The 21049-nt window shown below is 45.4% G+C and overlaps 2 protein-coding genes across 15 annotated transcripts in view; one reads left to right on the top strand and one right to left on the bottom strand.

Moving 5' to 3' along the window:
• The first annotated feature begins 392 nt into the window (after positions 1 to 392).
• Positions 393 to 4499, top strand: RPLP1 (ribosomal protein lateral stalk subunit P1). The gene is made up of 4 exons (XM_081012919.1): positions 393 to 591; positions 3450 to 3524; positions 3879 to 3993; positions 4373 to 4499. The coding sequence occupies exons 1-4, from the start codon at positions 520 to 522 to the stop codon at positions 4450 to 4452; spliced, it is 342 nt and encodes a 113-aa protein (XP_080869045.1). The 5' UTR covers positions 393 to 519; the 3' UTR covers positions 4453 to 4499.
• A 1109-nt stretch (positions 4500 to 5608) lies between these two features.
• Positions 5609 to 21049, bottom strand: part of PTK2 (protein tyrosine kinase 2) — a 189786-nt gene continuing 174345 nt past the window's right edge. For all 14 annotated transcript variants that reach the window (XM_081012527.1, XM_081012516.1, XM_081012526.1 and 11 more), the window contains 6 exons: positions 20804 to 20866; positions 17891 to 17930; positions 17342 to 17448; positions 8416 to 8571; positions 7608 to 7688; positions 5609 to 6663 (listed from right to left, as the gene is read on the bottom strand). In XM_081012527.1, the coding sequence (XP_080868653.1) occupies positions 6451 to 6663; positions 7608 to 7688; positions 8416 to 8571; positions 17342 to 17448; positions 17891 to 17930; positions 20804 to 20866 (660 nt within the window). In that variant the 3' untranslated portion in view covers positions 5609 to 6450. The remainder of the gene's footprint in view (positions 6664 to 7607; positions 7689 to 8415; positions 8572 to 17341; positions 17449 to 17890; positions 17931 to 20803; positions 20867 to 21049) is intronic.

The raw sequence follows: 21049 nt of genomic DNA, 5'->3' as shown, positions 1-21049 counted from the left end.
CCCAGGATTTAAATATGGCTTCCAGTGTGTAACCAGAATCTCTCTCCTCAGAACGTGGGATGGGTTACTCTAATTTTCTGAAGTCTAGACACATTACCCATGGAGCCTCTTGGCCCCAGACGGCGGGGACGCAAGAAAGTAACAACCGCCTCTCTGATTGGCTTTGGCCTCTTCGACTCCTCGCGGCCGCCGCCAACCGAGGAGTATCCGTCGCTACGATTGGTCTTCGTGCTCTCGCGCGAATCTGACCTTCCTCTCCAACCGCCGACTAAAGCCCGCCCCGCCGCAACGCGACTGGTTCTTCGTCCGCCACGCTCTCCGCTATTGGCCAGAGCGCCCCGCCGCGAGCGAGCCGGGATTGGCTGGGGCAGCCTTTATAAGCTCGGTCGGCGGCGAGGGGCCTTCCCTTTCTCCAAGCTCCCTCAGCGAGGCGCGCAAGGTGCTGTGTCCTTCAGTAGAAGCTAAGGCCGATTTCCCAGCCGGCGACTAGCACCGCGCACCGACCCCCGACTGCCCGCCATGGCCTCCGTCTCCGAGCTCGCCTGCATCTACTCCGCCCTCATCCTGCACGACGACGAAGTCACCGTCACGGTGAGGGAAAGGGGGAGGCCGCGCGCGGAGGGGCTCAGGGCGCATGCGCCGGAACATCGCGGCACGTGGAGGGAAAACGGCCACTCGGGGAAAGGAGCTAAAGGGGCAGAAGGAAGAGCAGGCCTGGCCCAGCCACGCTGGTTCAAGTGTCCATTCTGGCCACGTGCTTGACTTAAGCTCATTCCCTGGTCCTGAATGGGGTAACTGTGCCCCTGAAGGACCAGGTGCGCAGCCTGGGAGTCATTTTGGACTCACTGCTGTCAATGGAGGCACAGGTCAATTCTGTATCCAGGGCAGCTGTTTATCAGCTCCATCTGGTACACAGGCTGAGACCCTACCTGCCCACAGACTGTCACACCAGAGTAGTGCATGCTCTGGTTATCTCTCGCTTGGACTACTGCAATGCGCTCTATGTGGGGCTACCTTTGAAGGTGACCCAAAAACTGCAATTAATCCAGAATGTGGCAGTTAGACTGGTGACTGGAAGTGGCCACCGGGACCATATAACACCAGTCCTGAGAGATCTCCCAGTATGTTTCTGAGCACAATTCAAAGTGTTGGTGCTGATCTTTAAAGCCCTAAACAGCCTCGGTCCAGTATACCTGAAGGAGCGTCTCCACCCCCATCGTTCAGCCCGGACACTGAGAACCAGCACCAAGGACCTTCTGGCAGTTCCCTCATTGCAAGAAGTGAGGTTACAGGGAACCAAACAGAGGGCCTTCTCGGTAGTGGCACCCACCCTGTGGAACACCCTCCCTTCAGATGTGAAGGAAATTAGCAGCTATTCCTATCTTTAAAAGACATCTGAAGGCAGCCCTGTTCAGGGAAGTTTTTAATACTAATGCTGTATTGTTTTTAACACTTGATTGGGAGCCGCCCAGAGTGGCTGGGGAAACTCAGCCAGATGGGCAGCGTATAAATAATAAATTATTATTGTTATCATTTATCCAGCAAAGCCCTCTGCTAATTTTACTTATTTGATCCGTATGCTGCCTTCCAATTAACAGCATAAAAAACAAGATAAAAATCACAATGTGCGCAGTCAAAACAATGCCCCTCCAAAAATAAAATCTAAAATTAGATAGGGTGTTAGGCAAAGGCTTCGTCGAAAACAAACGTTTTCTCAAGACAACAAAAAGAACTGGACTCCTTGACAGGTTTTGAATAAGCATACACAAATTTATCAGTTAATAACATGATGGACAGATATGTAAGGATATGTACAACTTTATAATATGTAGAGAAAGTATGTGAAGAGAAATCGGGGAGAGGAGCTGAGGGAAGTGCTTGGTGGCGGGGAAAGGGAAAAATAATGTATGTGATTATATGGTTGATATTTACAAAAAGGAAGAAAACGAACGTTTTCTCCTGGCACTTGAAATTGCAGGCGTCCCTGGGGAGAGCATTTCATTTAACTCCGTGAGAAAAGGTCACCAACAATGTGCCCCGTGGGGGGAGCCACATTGAGGATATTTGCTGCCCTCGCCAGAAATCAGTGTGGGCATTTGGCTCTGTAGGAAAAGAGAAGCAAAGGGGTAGGAAGCTTCTGCACCTGGTGGTCTCTCTTTCCTTGGAGATTTTTTAAGCAGAGGTTGGAGGCCATCTGTTGGGGGTTCTTTAGCCACTATCCCTGCAACGCAGGAGGTTGGACTCGATGACCCTTGGGATCCCTTTCAGTGCTACAGTTATGTGATTCCTCTTCACCCCTCACCCCATGTAGTGACAGCCGCAAACTGCTCTGACTTCAGAAGGGGGATTAGGCAAATTGGTGGGAAGCTGGACTAGCAATAGCTACTAGGCACAGTGGCTGTGTTACTCCTATGGGGATGTAGTATGCTTCTGAATACCAACTGATAGGAGTTGCAGGTGGAGAGAGCACCGTTGCCCTGTGGGTTCCTGCAGGCACCTGGCTGGCTGTCATGAGGACAGGGTGATGGACTAGATGGTCTTTGGCCTCATCCAGAAGGGCTCTTTTGACCTTAGGATGCTGGCTCGTTATAGCTGTTTAGCTTTCATCCTGTGTTTTGCTTTATCCAACAACACTGCAGAATAGGGGCAGTCCTTAGTGGATACCCAACTCCCATCAACCCCAGCCAACATTGCAAATGGTCAAAGATGATGCAGGTTGGAGCTTCACATCATGTGAAGGGTGGTAAATTGGCTACCCATCTTAAAGCTAGGAGACTATCAGAAGGCAGGTGGGGAGGAATGTCATTTTAGGATCTATAAAAGTAATGCGTAGGGCCTTCAGCCTTTGCTGTCTTTTAAGGCAGCCTGCACCAACCTGGTGCCCTCCAGATATTTCAGACTACACCTTCCTGTCAGCTACATGCAGCAAGTACTGGCTATGGATGATGCGGTATAAAGTGTATGCAGAGGTTCTCCAAGCTCAGCATGTAGAAATGGGAAAATAATTTTTAAAAAAACCACTTTCTCTTCAACAGGGTGGTATGGCTCAATTAGGAAAGTAATTTTAACAACCCTACCAGTGTCAGGGTGATTCCTAAAGCAGCCACAACAGTTACTAGCCCACACACACATATATAAAAATAATATTTACCAACCTAAGTTCAGCCTAGCAACAGGGGCTGCCATTCTCTTCTGGGAACTTGCGGGCTTCCACTTGCCTGCTTGGAATTTATACGCATATGAAGTGAACTCAAACAAGAGGGTAGGTACTACAGACTATTTTAAGATATTAATTTCAAATTATTTAGATGGGGGATGTCACTAATGCTGTGCACCTAGTAATGCCTTTTGATTTAATGATGGAGGCATATAAATGCATTTTGAGGGTAGGGGGTGGAGTATGATCTGTGACCTCATTTCTTTAATAATTTTCTTAACACTTTGTTTAGGAGGACAAAATCAATGCCCTAATCAAAGCAGCCGGAGTGAATGTTGAACCTTTCTGGCCTGGACTATTCGCAAAGGTAAGAGTAATGAGGAACAAGTTATCCAGTAAAAATACATTTATGGAAAGAATATATTCTAGTCTGCTGAGCCTGCTGCATTTAGGGTGTTGTTGGATCTCAACTCCCATCATGCCTTACCAAGGGCCTTGCAGGTCGGGGCTGATGGAAATCCAACACTATCTAGAGGGCCCCGTAGGATAAGGTGCTTGGCTGGCAGATTTATGTATTCTGGGGACAGCAGTGCTGATTTTACTATTACAACTCTTAGCAGTTCTAGAACAGTAACTGGTTCTAAGCTTGTGCTGTATGATGGGTGGTTGTCACTCAAATTGATATGCTCCCGTTTTTAGTAACTTTGTTTATTCTGACTAGGCCTTGGCCAACATTGACATTGGAAGTCTCATCTGTAATGTAGGAGTTGGTGGTGGTGCTCCAGCGGCTTCAGCCCCAGCCGGTGGAGGGGCACCTGCTGGTGCTGCTGCTCCCGGTAAGTGCAATTCTTTCCTTATTTAGGAGGCCCTTAGATCCATTTAAGTGGGATGCAATTTTCCCCAGAAAGGGACTAACAAGCCATGCTATAAATGTCTTCTTTTTTCCTCTTTGTGGATAATTAGGTTGTCCACAATTTGTGTGGTGGTAATCTGCATCTAACAAGTTTGGTCCTCAGGGGTCAAAAGAGAGGGCAAAACAGTTCAGCATTATCTAAAGCCTGTTCAGTGGAGGTGTCGCACACTTCTGGGGTTGGCGTTCCACAGCTTAGGGGCTGCGACAGAGTCATCCAATGTGCATGCTAAAACAGCTTAATGGGTGTTAATTAGTTAAGGTGGACTGAGATTGCTGTATTCTAATCAATATTAATTTTGCAGCTGAGGAGAAGAAAGAGGAAGAAAAGAAAGAAGAGTCAGAAGAATCCGATGATGACATGGGCTTTGGTCTCTTTGACTAAGCAAACATTTTGTACTCTTTGCTAATAAAGATACAAAAGCATGTAAATGGAATCTCATTTGTTCTGGTAATACATGAGGTGAGTCTGCTGGATTTGGCCAGCATCCTGCACAATAGTGGCCAACAGGTGCCTGTGGGAAGCCTGAACGCTGCACATGAATGCAACAGACCCGCAGTTACCAACAGGCGGCATTCAGAGGTGAAGTGGCTCTTGGGAAACATTCATCTATGTATTAGACAGTTTTCCTGTTTACATCCTGATAGTTTTAGAAATTGTTTCTCTACAGCAGAGGTAGTAAATCTATCTCCCTCACCTCTGCAAACAATGGAGGAGTGCACCTTCAGGGATGAAGTCAAACTTTTGGAAAGTTACAGCGCCTGCTGTGGCTGTAGACCAATACAGGAGAGACATGTTTTGTTGCATCTGGGGCTGAGTTCTGCTGCAGAAGGATTTAAATTTAACCCCCCCGCCCCAATTCTTCATTAAACTTAACAAGAATTGGCATGCATGTTGAAGTTGTGATCAGATCTCCCCATCAGCTGGATCTAAGGTGAGAGCCCCACATGCACCACTCCTGAAGTACGATGGTGGGGCTTCCTCAGTTTGCTGACAAGCCTGATGGTGCCATGTTTTGTTTCATGGAGTGGAGGTTCCCCACCCCAACTTGTAAAGGAAAGAACCGCTGGTAGGTGAAAGCAATAAGGTGATGTAGAATGGCAAGGATTATAGACCTTTTAGACCCTAGTCCTCAACCTCCTAACGGTTCAAAACCCCTTAGCAATGAAGTTCGTGCTAAGAGTGTCTACCCCAATCCAAGACAATCCTTATTTCACTATTTTTAAAAAATACACTGAAGCTATTCATATTCCTATATACTTTGTATAGGGAGGAACTTGGAAAGGATTTCCCCCTAAATGTGTTCCAGAGAGGATTCTGTTTAATACCACACAAGGTAACCTACCATTACAGGAGTAGAGCGACAGAAACAAATTAGGAAGAGAATTCTGTACTAAGTTGCCAAGAAACAATTACATCACATTTGCCCAGGTTCTATTTTTAAATGGTTGTGTGTCTTATTTCCTTAGGGGAAAAGGAAACACATATGAAACATGGATTATTTCATTATAATCCCTTAATCAGGCACACCAATGGCAGGTTTAAAATATTCATCATGGCTTTAATCTTTCTTTATAAATTATATAAAAATGGGGAACATGTATGGTTACATAACATTTTCTTCTAAATTCAGCTTTGAGTTGCTCTGGTACAAAGCAGCTTGTTTTTGCTTCCGAGGAAAACAACTGCTACAAAAAACTGGCATGTTATTCTGGTGAAAAAGACAAGTTCTCTGTTGGTGTTCTACAACTACTTTCCAATCCAATGCTTCACACGTCCACATGGAAGGGGAGGGAAACAAATGGATGAAGAGGACTTTCTGTTTTGAAATGACAGGCGCTTTGAAAATATAGCTTTTTAATCTTTCTCTGTAAATTGTGATTAGCATTTTGCGGCTTTAAGTGTTCTAATAAAAAAAAGTATTCCAGTCTGGACAGTTCGCATATTGTGGGCAAGAATTCTCAGCCCTGAGGTTTCCCAGAATTCTTCACAATACCTTTGCTCAGTTCTGCACCTTGGAAAGTTCAAGGTCTTTGACTTGTTTCTTTTACTTTAAAAAAAACAACGAAAACCCTTGGCAAATGAAGAGATTCACATTCCACATAATGTGAAAATTTCAAATTGATGCCCACTGATTCTGTGCAGATACAGTTCTGTGAAAATTGACACGTTTTCAATCTCAGACTTTTCCTGGCATTGTCAATTAGGGGGGGAAAGATGCTTGAAGATAGAAGAACCAACAGGCGTCATTTTGTTAAGCAGCATGGGAATTACTGGAAATCCAGGACCAGGAAGGGTCAATTCTCATTTCTGCTGGAAGGCTAATTGCCCATTAAGGGAGCAAGGCTCTCCCAACTGCACAATGCAAACTTCCCTCTGCATTTAGTGGGGCCTGGACTGGCCAATCGATTTTAGCCTGGCTTGGTCAATAACATCCAGCAAGTTTTTGGCATCCACAGCCAGAGCGTGAGCTGCCGTGAGCATCTGCTTTTTGTATTCCTGCTGCAGGCTAGTCATGACATATTGCTGAGCCAGCTTCATCTTGTTAATCAGTTCAGCGAGGTCAGAGTTCAGGAGTTTCTGGGCCATCTCAATCTGGAAGAGAGAAGAATCAGGATGACACCTGGTGTAGAAAAAGGCAGAAGGTGCTACAATACTCATCTATTCCCAATGAAAGTTTCACCTTTACCTAAAACCACTGGACCTTTAGTTGGAAATGTTCCATGTCCCTGTAGAGCCAGTGTAATGGTTAAAGAGTGTTGGACTAGGACGGGAGAGCAGGGTTCAAATCCCTACTGTGGGTGACCTTGGGCCAGTCACCTCTTAGACCAACCTACCTCACAGGGTTTTGAGGATGAAATGGGGAGGAGAACCATGCATACCACCTTGAGATCTTTGGAAGATAAAGGTGGTATGTAAAGGTAATAAAAAAAAAATAAGTCACTTAGGTGTGAAACTCACTAAATAATAGTCATGGCCGCTACAGTGGAACCTTGGTTTTCGAACTTAATCCATTCCAGAAGATGTTTGAAAACAGAAGCATTCACTTCCGGGTTGTTGGCGTTCGGGTTCTGAATTGTTCGGCAACCAAGGTTCCACTGTACTGGTTTGTTCCCCAGGGGCTATAATGGAATTTATTAGGTCCCTGGATTTCAGAGCTTAGCTTTGCAAGTGTGCTAGCAGTTTTATTGCTGTGCCACTAGGTGGAGACCATTCGCTTAGCATTGTAAAGCTTCCCCTGGTGATTACTTTTTGCTGTTTGTAAACAATGCGTGTTCCACCCCTGCTACTCTTGCCTCCCAATGGACATGCTCCATTACGCTGTTCTCCTAAGTCCGAGTAGCCACAGGAGGCTGCTATACCACTAATGGGTCCAAACTGGTTGCTGATTACACATCTGTATGAAGGGCTGTATTCACTGGGAAGGCTAGCATATGAGGGGAGCCAGAGGCTCTGTGCTGGCTCAACCCAGACCAATGACTGCAGAGTGCATTGATGTGCAGGCTTGCCGTCCAGAAATTAAAGCTTGAATCATCTACCTCTCTGTGGGTGCTTGTCGGGAGCACTGGGATGGTCTCGTCTACTGTAGCCAGTAAAGTTCGAAGTGCCAAGCCAACCTCCTAGCCAACAAGAAAGCATGATTAATTATATACCAATTACCCCAATCCTATCCTGTGGAATTCCTGCTCAGTCATTCCCACTATGGACCTGACATTTCCGTAGGCATCGTCTCTCAAGCTTCTCTTCCAAGCACAAAGGACTAGAAATACAACAAATTCAGATATATTCGGTATCCTGAGTTTCATGCCCTGGTCAAATCCTACCCATGTGTCTTTTACACACAGCCCCATTGTGTTCCCTTTGCATACTAATAAACTACATACATCAAGGAGAGTGAAACACATACAATCTTTCATTACTAGACGTAGGACTGGTTCAGATACTTAAGTTCAGGGGTAGGCAACCTAAGGCCCGGGGGCCGGATACGGCCCAATCACCTTCTCAATCTGGCCTGCGGACGGTCTGGGAATCAGCATGTTTTTACATGAGCAGATTGTGTGCTTTTATTTAAAATGTTATTTGTGGGGCATAGGAATTAGTTCATTTTTCATTTATTTTTTCAAAATATAGTCCGGCCCACCACATGGTCTGAGGGACGGTGGACCGCCCCACAGCTGAAAAAGGTTGCTGAACCCTGCTTAAGTTTCTCTCCATGCAGGAGAGCGTGAGAATGCACACACACACAACCCCACATATCCCAATCCTGGTTTTCGTTTTTCTTCTGCCTGCCACACATCTTGAAAGACTATAAGGCCACTCTGGTGGGTGGATGGGGGACTATCTTACCTTCACCATGGGGACATATTCCTCCGGTGGGGCTGGCTGAATTCTGCTGGACATCTCTATGACCGCTTTCACGAGGCCTGTGACATTCTCGTAGACCTTGTCATTGGAACGATCCAAGTTGGCTGTTGGGGGAGGGCTAATCTCTTGCGGCTGAATCTGGAGGGGAAAGGAGATAGATTTACTTCCACATGCTTGCCCACCAGATGGCGCTCATCTACTTTCATCTAGTTTCAGCTTCAGGAAAACTTTCTGTAACTACAAACACAGGGCATACACATTCAAACAGCGGCCAAGCTGATGGAAACCCTGAAGAGTTTCTAAGATTCAGTGGCCATGACTGGGAATATGAACTAAGCTGAACCACAATATGAAATCAGAGAGGAGAACCAAGTAGGAACACTTCTCTCACGTTGCAGTTGGTGCCTCTGCTCCAACAGAATCTCTGCATAACCTTCAATATTTAGATTATCTTCAGATCGCCTAAATTCAATTGAAATATTCCAGAGTAAGGAGTCTGATGACTGAAGACTCTGTTTTGCTGTGCTTTAATCCATTTTATAGCATTGAAATTAGCTCATGAGCCCTTGTAGTCATTGGGCTGGTTCCAGTCTTGTAGTGCAATCCAACACATGCTTACTTAAAAGTAAATTCTATAGTGTTCATTGGTATATCCTTTCAGGTAAGAGGGTGCAGGACTGCTGTGGAAGTTATTTAATCTTGACATCCATTGACAGGTTGGGCATGACTTAAATCCCACTGATTTCAATGGAAACAAAGTTCAGCTAACAAACTTAAGTTAACTAAGGAATGGAAGGGGTGTGTTAGGATCCAGCTGATCTCCAGATGAGCTGGAAGATTCCCAGAGCCCAGCCAAGCTATGCCAGCTTAACTCTCCCACTCAGCCCAGCGAGAAACCAGTTTATCTCCCCCAGATGGTTGAGCCAAGACCAGTACCCCTTAAGCTGGCATAAGACCCAAAAAGGAGATTTCTGGGAGCTGGGACCAGAGGAGGGGGACTCAGGCAGAATACTAAGCCGGTCAGCTTGGTCTTGTGCCCTGTCAAACCAGTGTAAGTTAAACTGGCCCAAAGGGTGATGTAACAAACACTATTTTAAAGGTTTGTTTTCCTTGTGCCAGAAACTTATGTCGGCTCCACCAGCAATAGCCCTGCTGCTGCTGTTGAACAGTTTGTATCTGGTGTAACCTTATGGAAGGTTAATTTACACCACCCTCCTTTACGCTTCTGATGGCATGTACGATGCCAATGCTCAGCTTAAATATTTCCACCTCTTAACATCCTTTAGGTCTAGTCTGTGGCTGCATCTTTGTGTGCAGGAGATTCCCTACTACTAACTCATCAAGGGAACAAGGTATTCTGACAATCTGGATTTTTTGTGTTCATTATTTTGCTTCATGTACATCCAGTGAAAGCTGTCATGTAAATGATATTCAGGGAGATGTGTGAGGAGATGTGAAATCAAATACTGGGGGTGGAATTGTTACAGATGCACCAGATTTCCTAGAAATGTATAGAGGTTTGTATTCCATGGAGATGGTGCGTGAGTGGAGCAGACTTTCGCTCATGCAAGATATCTCCACCTTCCTCTTCTCCGCCCTGCAGCTCCCCACACTCCCCCCAAAATCTTCTAGAGTGTTGGGGAATCCTCTGGAGCAGATTTGGGAGGAGAATGGGGGCTGCAGAAGAACCCACTCCAAGTTCCACAGTGGCAGAGCAACTCCTTTGCAGGCACAAGACCCCCAAGTTCAATCCCTGGCATTGCCCTCTCTTGAGCAGCTTTGAGAGCCACAGCCAGGGAGGTAAGCCAGTGGTGGGTGAGGCAGCTTCCCGTGTTGTTTACGGGTCTTAAGTCAGGGTTTGGTCAGAATATCCCCTTGCCTACCTTGTGCACCACCCCCTTGATACTATTTTATTAAGGGATGGTTTCCATAAATAAATATGAAGAGCAGTCGGAAGTGAAAAGCTGTGCACTCCAGGAGCCTAAGAAGTTTCAGACGTTCCAGTGGGAAAAGGCTACACACGCCTCCTTTTAAGGCTAAGGCAAACAGTCATCCGAGAGGACACATCGTGCTGCGGGCACAGTTGGAACGCCAAACACTGCTTCATGCCCAAGTCTGTAGCACAGCAGCAAAATCAGCCACCCTGTTGCTTCGCCCTTCCTGTGCCTGGTTCTGAAATGGGAGGATGTGGAATACTCCACAAAGGTGTAGCAGCTAGAGGCAGAGGGGGGAGGAGCCAGGGGCAGGTAAGTGAATTACCTGCATGTGACTGGATGAAGGCTCTTCCCATTCTCAAAGAATTAGGGGTGGGGGGTGAGGAAATGTCTGCGAAAGAGCAGCCTGCCAGATGTTTGCAACGTATCAGCACTGATGTGCTGCTATGCTACAGGTGTACTTCTGCTGTGGCACTGACTGCACGAGTGGACTGGATGAGGGCCAAAAAACTGAGCTTGAACCCTGGGAAGATGGAAGCACTGTGAGTTGGTAGTTGTCATGTCTGGGGAAAATCGGCCAGTTGCCTGTTCTAGATGTGGTTGCATTCCCTCTGATAGAAACAGAGGTTCAGAGGTTGGGGGTGCTCCTGGAGCCATCTTTGTCATTGGAAGCTCAGGCAGCCTCAGTGGCTACGAGTGCCTTTGGCCAGCTATTGCTGGTATGGCAACCACAGACGTTTGTGGACAGGGATAGTATTCTGTATTGGTATCCTCAAGACTCTGTTATTGCAGTGCACTCTATGTGGGGATATTTGTGGATACAGTCCGGAGGCTTCAGCTGGTGAAAAATGCTGCTGTTACGACTGCTGTTGGGGGCAGACTATTGCCAGCACGTAACTCCAGAGCTCAAATGTTTGCATCGACTGCCTGTGTGTTACCAGGTGAGGTTCACGGTCCTGAACAATTTGGGTTCAGGATACCTCAAGGACTTGTACCTAATCCCTTGTATCACTTAAGTCTTCAAGGGAGTCATTGCGAGTGCTCCCTCATGACTTGCATGCAAGGCTCATATCCGCCAGGAACTGTGCGTTTAGTGATGTGGGTCCAATTTTATAGAATTCCCTTCCAGTTAGGGTCAGATAGGTCCCTCCCTACTGAGCTTACGGCGACTACTGAAGACGTTTATATTCCATATATTTTAACTGAACTTTGATCCCCTTGTTTTAACTGATTTTTACTTTCTACGTTGTATCTTTGTAAACTGCTTGGAGACTAGTGTGGTTAAGTGGCATATCAATTATTTAAGTAAAGCAAATAAATAAACAAATGGTTCTGCAGACGTGGCAGCCCTTCATTTCTCCCTCCCCGGCTGGCTGAGAAACGTATCATTCATTTCTAAGGGGTGAAGGTGCTCCCGATGGATTGTGGGTCTGAACAAATTTCTTCAGCCACCAGAGCACATGCAGAGGCATTTGTGAAAAGCAAAAGGCACTGCCACACAGGGCTTGCGTAGTCTTGTCATTCGCACAACCACACGCACACTCCAAGTGCTTACCCTCCATGGCTAGTGTCGAGAAGAGTTTGAGGGGTGGTTAAAGAAATTTACCAGAAGAGAAAGGGAAAAGAGAAAAAAACACAAGGTTAATAAAATGTAGCAAGGGGGGGCAAGGATTCCAAAATATAAGGAATAGCAAGAAAGACCTGTTAAAACGCCCCAGCCCCAAAGTTCATCTGGACCCATTTCTGCTCAGTTGTGTTAGCCATTGCGCCCCCCCCCCCCCAGAAACGGAGTGTCCATGCCCAGCCCTGGAAGGAGAGTTTTATCTGCCATGCACCCCTAGCAAGAGAGCATGCAAACAGCAACAGGGGCAAAACAGCCCAGCGAGAAGCAAAGGAATTAAAGATTACGAGGAGCCCCTCAGTGTGGAAGCAGCAGGCGGGCCTCAGACACCTGGTTCTCTGCACAAAAGATCAAGCAGAGGAAAATTTCGGTCTCTTTTTATGAGATCAGGGGAAAGTGCTCAGTAGAAGGAATCATTTAGTCATCTAATTGCTCCGCTCCTGTTTGCAAAAAATCTTTGGTCAAACCCTTGGCCAAGTTCTATGCTGGAGGATAGTTTGGGGACCAATTACAAACAACCCACTTGATTCCTATGCTGAAATTCCAGAATCCTGGCAGAAGACTCTATCTGCCTAGCTGGATGCTCATTTGTTATGCTTCTCTGCCATTTCTGAAGCCAATACCAACAGTAATCCACCACAAACTAAACAGCCAGGGTTATCTGTGCAATGTTTGGCTGATTTCCCCTTGGCAAATAACTGTTCTTTCAAAAATAAAATCAGAAATGCCTCCGAGCTCCATTTTCCTCCAGATATTAAGAAGCTCAGAACTGTTGTTTGCAATAAGGGGAATTTCTGCATTCTGTCCAATACTGGTTCCTTTTGTGTGACCTAAAAATCTCAGGAAAAGCTTCTGTTTGGCTTGGCAGGTTCCAGCACAGCCACGTTATACGAAAGGTCCTGCAGCTTCCTGAGGGCGGGCCAGGAAAATCCGCTCCGGGATGAAAAAGGGAAATGGGATGACGATGCAATATTCTGCCGCCTCCAAAATGTGAATGTAGAGTCCTGGTGACCTGCCCTTTTCCAGATTTCATTTTAAGGAGGGTCTCTGTGTTTATACAGGAATTTTAGACTGAGACACTGAGATTAGCAAATAATGCTTTTAAGAGAAACTCTTTTTTCCCCCTTTCTTTTTTGGAGGCTTGGCAGCTCAAAAGACTCTGGCACTGTTCGTAAAAAAAAACAATTTTTAAAGCAGCCTGTTGAGTCCTCTTATGCTGGCCTCGAAACGCCAAGCAAATCTCAAAACGTTAAGAGGGAGAAAAGGGCACTGTGTCCATTTTTGCCGGACCTCTTGCCATTGATGGCTTGATTGTGAATTCCACAGATGGGAATATACTGGGCCTTCCCATCAGTTCTGCCCCCGCCCCGAAAGCCCTAAAATAGATTTCACTTAATGAGAATCTCCATTTTCATCGCTAAATGGGAACAGAGCTCTTGGGAAAGGCTCGCCTCTTCAGAAACTTAACTTTCCTGAGAAAGTAAACCGTTCTAACCGTCCTTGAATTACAACAGCACATATCCCTGGAGCTGGCCAGAGGTCACTCTAATGGCTGCTCGGATCCCATGGGAAGTTGAGTCGAGAGTGCTACTGGTGCCCAGCTCCTGCTTGTGAGCTACCCTCAGGCATCTGGTTGGCCAGTGTGAGAAGAGGAGGGTGAACCAGATGGGCCTGGGGCCCCAGCCAGGGTGTTCTCAGGTGCTCAAACACACAAACAGCACATGATGGCAACAAGAATCCCCTTGAAGTTTGATTCCAGCAGCTGGCGAGCAAAAAGGGCCTCTGAATATGGGAGTCGTCTCAACCCCCATCGTTCTGCCCGGATGCTGAGGTCCAGAACAGAGAGCCTTCTGGCGGTTCCCTCACTGAGAGAAGCAAAGCTACAGGGAACCAGGCAGAGGGCCTTCTTGGTAGTCGCACCCGCCTAGTGGAATGCCCTCCCATCAGATGTCAAAGAGATAAACAACTACCTGACATTTAGAAGACATTTGAAGGCAGCCCTGTTCAGGGAAGTTTTTAATATGTGACATTTTAATCTATTTTTAATCTTTGTTGGAAGCCGCCCAGAGTGGCTGGGGAAACCCAGCCAGATGGGCAGGGTACACTAAATAATTATTATTGTATTGTATTGTATTGTATTGTATTGTATTGTATTGTATTGTATTGTATTGTATTGTATTGTATTGTATTATAGCATCCTGGATAATATCCAGTAGTATACTAATCTCTAAGACTCTGTCTAATCCATTTTAAAAAGAGTTTTTAAAAAGGTTAATTATGTTTTACCTAGGTTTTTGAGGCTTCTATGTGTTTAACTATGCTTTCACTCCCCCAGCCCCCCTATTTTATTCTCCAATTGTTGCTAGCACATGAATGAACTCTCTTTAGAGCAGAATATGGGAATAGATTTACTATTGGGGGGGGGGTAATAAAAAGCACGACTTATTTTCATGTATTAATTATGCACATCTAAACACAACCTAATTTGGACAGTCAAGCAAGCCAAAGGAATATGAGTTTTATAGAAACCTGAGTTTCTGTAACAGGTCCAGCCAACATGGTGATCTCCCAGAAGCTTTTGGACTACAACGTCCATTATCCCTGACCACTAATCCAACAACATCTGGACAGCACCACATGGGTGACCTCTGCTGCTGAACAAGGACATGTTTTCTGTGGCTGCACCCTAAATGCAGTCTTCTGTGTTGGAAAGTCAAAAGGCCAAAGCATAAGCATTTGTCTGTACTACATTTAAGCCTTTTTATTTGAGCTGGATGTAGAAGCCAGGTTTAAAAACCAGATTCAGGGGCAAGAAGAATTGGATTTCAAGCAGGGTTTTTAAAAAGCCATATACATCGTCAGCCTTTGTTGATGAGACAGACTTAAAACCTTAACTCTACTGAGGGAAACTGCAACCCACAATTATTGCAGCGGTGAAATAAAGCCAGCATGTCACAAAAACTGTACTGCTGTGCCCATGAAGGAGGAGAAATGTTACTTCGTTTGACCACCTGCCTCTGAAAATCATTCCTGCCTGGGGAAAAGCTCAGCTTCTTCAGCCTATTAGCAAGAACACATTCAATTTGTGCCTCAGCTTCCCAGCAATTTGAAAGAAAAGCAGGCAAGTTCCCAAAGCTACTGGGTAGAGCCCTGAGAGTTTAAAAGTGAATTCCACCCAGAGGAACAAAGAGACTTTCAGCTGTTGCTACAGAGGCTGAGATTCAGAGCCACACAGCTACTCCTGCAGTCTACAAGGGGACTCTGGGCTTGTGTTCCTCAAACAGCAGCTCTGCATACATGACATGGCAAACCACCTTTGAAGTAAAGCACAGAAGACTTTCACAGTACAGCACAGGGGGCTGCCCTTAGATGAAATGAAGGCCCAAAGTCTACTGAGCATGCCTAAAGCCCTCTGGCATCCTGCCAGAGTGGCTCCCGGGATCTTGGCCAGAATCTAAGATGCTGTATTTACCCAAGAATCCTGCTCAAGGTTAGAGCTCGGGTGATGCTTTGAACAACGCAGGTTTTCAAGACTTATCGCCCTGGCATTTCCAAGACTCAGAAATAAATACTCTTGACTGAGCTTTTCTGTGCGCAGCTAAGATAAAAAGTCAGCTGAAATGGCGGTGTTCATTTTTGGCCCCAGCACATTATGGAAAATGTAGAATTCAGGACAGCATGAACTTGTATTCAACGAGAAAAGGAATATTAGAGGTGGATGCCAGAAATACCATATAGCGAAGAGGGGCCTGTTGTCATATGGTGGTGGCAAGTTCTCTACTGGAAGAAAAGGAGACTACCCAAGACTGCAGGGAAAGGGAGGCTGCCTCTGGGAAGCTGCACACTTCTGATGTGGAAGGCTCATGACCCCACTTGTAGCTGGCAACTTTGTTCACTGAAGAAAAGTGCCATTCAGCACAATTATGTCGCATGAAAGGGACAAGCAGCTGGGGCTTCCTTGGGGTACCTGGGGCAGTACACTGCAAGTATGGGCCTCATCGGCTTCTCTAACAAGGGCACAAATGGAGTCAGAAGACTGACTGCAGCACAACGGAGCACAGGATTTCAACCTCTGCTTAGCAGCATCAAATCTAGATCATCTAGACCAGCCTTTCTCAACCTGGGGGTCCCCAGATGTTGTTGAACTACAACTCCCATCACCCCTAGCTAGCAAGGCCAGAGCTCAGGGTTGATGGGAGTTGTAGTCCAACAACATCTGCGGACCCACAGGTTGAGAACCGCTGATCTAGACTGATGATCTAGAACGCTGTTGGCTCAAGACTCCCTCTAGTGTGTGACAATCCTATGCAGGGCACACTTTGGACACTATATATAATCTACCAAACCACTGTTGATAGAACAGTTGACTGCCTTATTCACATTTCAGTAAAGGGTACATCTCTGGAAAGAATGGTGGAGAATAAGGCAAAAAAACAACAACCCACTGTGTGATGCATGGTGGGTTAGTCATTATTTAGAACTCATGTTAATAGTGGGAGTATATGATCCATCACTACAAGGATGCCATGTAAAAATGCCCCCCCCAAAAGCACCCCGGCAGCTCTATGCTTACAAAATCTGCCCAGATTCTGGCCATGAAGTGAGCTTTCTGCTACCTGCTTCCAATCATTTCTGAGCAGCTACTGAATAGTAATGGCTCATTACACCGTGTGAATAGTTTATAGACAAGTGTACTTCATATGGCAAGAGTTGCCAGGAGAGATGTCTTAAGCTAGGGGACAATCATCTGATTCTATTTCAAACCACTATTAATACCCCCCCCCCCACCAAAAGAAAAGTGCATAGCAAGGTTAAAGTACAGAGATACCCAGTGCTGCTCTTGCATAAACTGCACCACGCACACAAAGATCAACAGGCATGGTATTATTATATGCTGCAACTTGCAGCAGTGAGAAGCAACATCAATGTTCCAGCCCAGTCCGTACACAATCTCTTATTCCCTATCATTTGTGAAGGGAGTAAGCTGATGACAGGCCTTGGGCACCAGATCTCATTTTGCAAGCTGCAGTTTTGACTCTCCACTCGCAGATGGATTCCACAACCAGCTTGAGTATATTCAGTTGGGAAACAGAATCTGACAACCTGGAGGAGCAGAAATCTAAAATGGCTGAATATGGCAAAGACTGGATATTTATTTTCTTCGGGTACCATGAACTCAGCGTGGGGAGCACCAGGAGAAAGACCTGCCATAACACACATCTACCTTGACTGGTCAAGAAAGGTTATGGTAGGTTTTGACCTGTTTCTCCATTAGTAACAGTAATTGTTTAACTTAACCCAGGACTTTGAAGAGTAATGAGCAATGCAACCCAACGTTGCACTAAGAACATACCTTAACCCCTTCATTGTAGCTGTCCACGGGGCTGTTCAGGCTGGCAAGGCTACCCAAATGGCTGGGAGCTCCTGGGCGAGGTGGTTTCTTTGGTGGAGCAGAATGATCTGGTAAGAAAATATTATACATGCATTGATATGAAAACTACAATCATTAGGCTCATTTAATTGGAATGCAGCAGAAACTCATCAAGTCCATTTTCACTAGCACCCAAACCAACCCCTTCTATGAGAGAGCAAAAGACACAATCCTCAAAATTAGAACTTAAGAGCAATTTATACTTTATACGTTGGCTTTGAAGTCAAGCACAGAAGCCTCCTAGATTAGGTAATAGACGCAGCTTGTTTAAATGGACCTTTACAGATCCTGTTGGTATAGGAGAACCAGACACATGGTATTACTCATGAGTAGCCACCGAAGACTGCCACTAGCTTTGACAAATGTTGTTTACCCCTAGAATCTAATGGATTTTCTAATAATGGAGGAGACCTAGAGAGGAGAGATTGAGAGTTCACATTGCGGCTGTAAAGCTGCCTATTTATGACTCACCTGGTTTACCCACAGGTTGATAAATGTGCTGGTTAGAAGCCTGAAAAAGGAAAATAAGTTTTATTTGTCTGCTCACAGTGTTTATGCACAAAGAAACCTTCTCCAGCTAACTCCCCTCCCCCACCATCCTTAGGCATCAGGCTATCCAGCCACAAGAATTTCCAACATTTCTCCTCTCCCACTGCTCTCAAATTTCAGGAGAAAACAACATAAAACAAATCCTCCCATCTCCTGCTATTTTGCTCGGCATCCGTGTGATCTATCCATGCAAGGTCACAGCTACCATCACTCAGACAAAATGACATGTTTATAACATTCTACCTCTTCAATCCAAACACAAAAATCCAGGCTACTGAGCTGCAGTATGAAAAGCTTGTGCCCCAGGTCTCTCCATATTGTTCAACAGATCTTTCAGAATAATTACTCTTGTGTTTCACAATAAAAGGAAAACGAACAAAAGACCTTGGTTATTAATTTGGAAAGGGGTTTATAACAGGATTCAAATCTAATCATATTTCTACAACCCTTTGCCAAGCGAGATAAAAGTCTATTCTCTCACTGCACAACAAAAGTGGCATTTGTGCATGCTGTTTGGCTGCTGCATTCTTAGAAAAACATTGGTTTAGAAAAGCCTGGTGTGCTTTTATCAAAAAGTGAGCATTCACAGAGAAAAATTTCCTTTGCAAGATAATAGTGCTGACACAAGCAAGGCTATATGGGAATCTGAACAGGACATTTCTGCTGCAGAAAATGTAACATGTGAGTGAAAAGATGTGTTTTCCTCATCAGAACCCAGGCAAGAGCGTTGGGTAGCTCAAATTTTTAAAAGCTGGTTATCTACTAACATAGCATTTCGAGGTCACCTTGCAAAATGAGGCCAAGCCACAGAGCGTCTGCATGAACTCAGCTGCCCCCAAGGATAAATCCAGAATAATTCACTGCACTGATTCATTCAACATGTTCTAGCTAGCTGCTCTAGTGTCACTCTCAGAGCAAATATGTCTCTTTCTGGGTGGCTAAGCTTGCATGCTAGCAAGAGAAAATGTGTAACTGAAAAACTAACAGGAAAGGAGTAAGAAACATCTCAGCTGGTATCTGTACTGGATTTGAATTGATGTGATGTTGTTCTATATATGTGTGTGTGTGTGTGTGTGTGTGTCTGTCTGTCTGTCTGTCTGTCTCTCTCTGTCTCTCTCTGTCTCTCTCTCTCTCTCTCTCTGCATGCACACAGTTAAAAAAAATAGGGGTGGCATTCATTAGGTTTTACTCATTGAAATCAGCCAACCTAACTTAGTCATGTTCCTTAATTTCAAGGGATCTGCTCTGAGCAAAATGTCAATGAAGACCACTCTGTGTTTCTTACCCACCCTTTCGACATGAGGTCTCAGGGTGGGTCCCAACCAGAAAACATGCAATTATACAACCAGTAAAAATAGTTACAATCATAAAACAAGAACAGTGTGGAAACAATTCCCTACAGATACAGGCTGGGATAAATATCTCCATGTCAAAGGGTTCAGGATGCACCAACAGAACGAGAGAGTAGATGCCACCACAATGAAGGCCCATCTCATTGCAGAACCAAATTACCTTGCAGAACCATACATGAGAAAGCACTTCTGAGAAGTGGAAAGGGTCTTCTGTTTAAATTAAGTTTGCTAGACTGCAAGGGATGGTTACAGAGGTTACCAACAATGGGAGATCCTTCAGCTCTGCTGTATGAACATAGAAAGTGCAATATGTTCCAGCTGTCTACACAACTTGTTTCTCCAGAGGACCTGGAGACTGTCTACAGAAGCAGCCATCCCAGGACATAGCTGTGTCTGTTTACAGCCCCAGACCTCAAGGAATGCCTTGATCTTCCCCTCCAGATGAAGGAGCGGCAGTCAGAGATCAACAAAATCCCACTGATCAGATCCTCAAAAATCTGAAGGTAGGCCTGATATTTGCTTTCTAGGTAGCATGCTCACAGTACATTAGCAGCAGAAATCCCTATGAACAAGCAAGCCTGAAGCTGTCAGCAAGTTTATACTGCAGAGGGGCTAAAACAGCACTAAAACAAGTCTGTGTTCGCACCCAAAACTCCCAGTGTTGATCCAAAGGCCCTGAAGCTAATAATCCAATTTAAATACTCTGATCTCTGTTGTGAAAGCAGTGCAGCCCTTATTTCTATAAAGCCAAGGTGGATGAATGAGTTCTTAAGACTTTCTTTCGATATTGCAGCTGCACCTCCAGGTACTGAGAAATGCACATTTAAATGCCCCAAACACAGTAATTAATTGGAAGGGGGTAGGTCACCACCAAGTACAGGTTTCTGACTAGCAATCAGATTACATGTTTATTGTCTGAGGCAGCTATACCCCTGTTGCAGATGTGTTTTACAAGCACATCCAACACATCTTTTCATCCAGCCCTTGTTTTGATGATAGCTTGCTTACAAACATCACCCTCAAGACACTACTTAAGTTCCACATTACTTAGGAGAATGCTCTCTAGTTACTCAAACATCTGCAGGCATTCCTTTACAGTTTTGCTTCCTGTTGGCAGATACGTCAATGCAAAGCTAACACAGGCGCGCACACACACACACACCGACCTGGCTGTGTACTGCAAAGCAGCTTTAAAAATAATTAGAGCTCTGTTTGCAAAGGGAAGAGCGCATCTGCTTCGGCGGCGGCATGAAAAGAAGCAGCTCCCCAAAGTGCTGCATGCACAAGACTTCCCCTGTCAGCGCCGTTCCCAGAGAAGCGGGAGCCTTTTGAAACCTCTCACGTAAACATAACAATTGTGGAAACACCGAGAAAATCAAAACTCATCTCCCGCGAGCACGAGCGGAATGTTAACAACGTTTTCCATCGAGGAAATTAAACAAACATTTCTCCTGGTAGTCGAAGAGATGGCATCTGTGCTTACCGGACCCTGGAGACTCCCATCTTCTCGATCGATGCTCCCCCTGGAGAGCCTCACATCAGGTTTCTAAGGAAATGAAAAGAGATGTGGTTTTGTACTGCGGGTTTTGAAGAGCCATGCAAGCCAAATCGCTTAAGAAATAGAATTCTTACTAAAAGAAAGGCAAAACATAAAAATCCTCTGCTGGGAGGAAAGGAAGGGGTGAGAGAGAGTGTACTTTGACTAATACGGATGCTATTGCATTCCTTC

The sequence above is a fragment of the Podarcis pityusensis genome, assembly GCF_964106645.2.
Source record: "Podarcis pityusensis genome assembly, chromosome: 7".
Taxonomy (NCBI): Eukaryota; Metazoa; Chordata; class Lepidosauria; order Squamata; family Lacertidae; genus Podarcis; species Podarcis pityusensis.
Note: the sequence above shows the minus strand (reverse complement) of the source record. Positions and strands in the feature narration are given on the sequence as shown.

Bases quoted from the DNA above. Each gene is read 5' to 3' on its own strand.
- RPLP1 (XM_081012919.1), top strand. From the start codon at position 520: ATGGCCTCCGTCTCCGAGCTCGCCTGCATCTACTCCGCCCTCATCCTG. The intron at 592-3,449 runs GTGAGGGAAAGG...CACTTTGTTTAG, and splicing joins ACGACGAAGTCACCGTCACG to GAGGACAAAATCAATGCCCT. The intron at 3,994-4,372 runs GTAAGTGCAATT...TTAATTTTGCAG, and splicing joins TGCTGGTGCTGCTGCTCCCG to CTGAGGAGAAGAAAGAGGAA.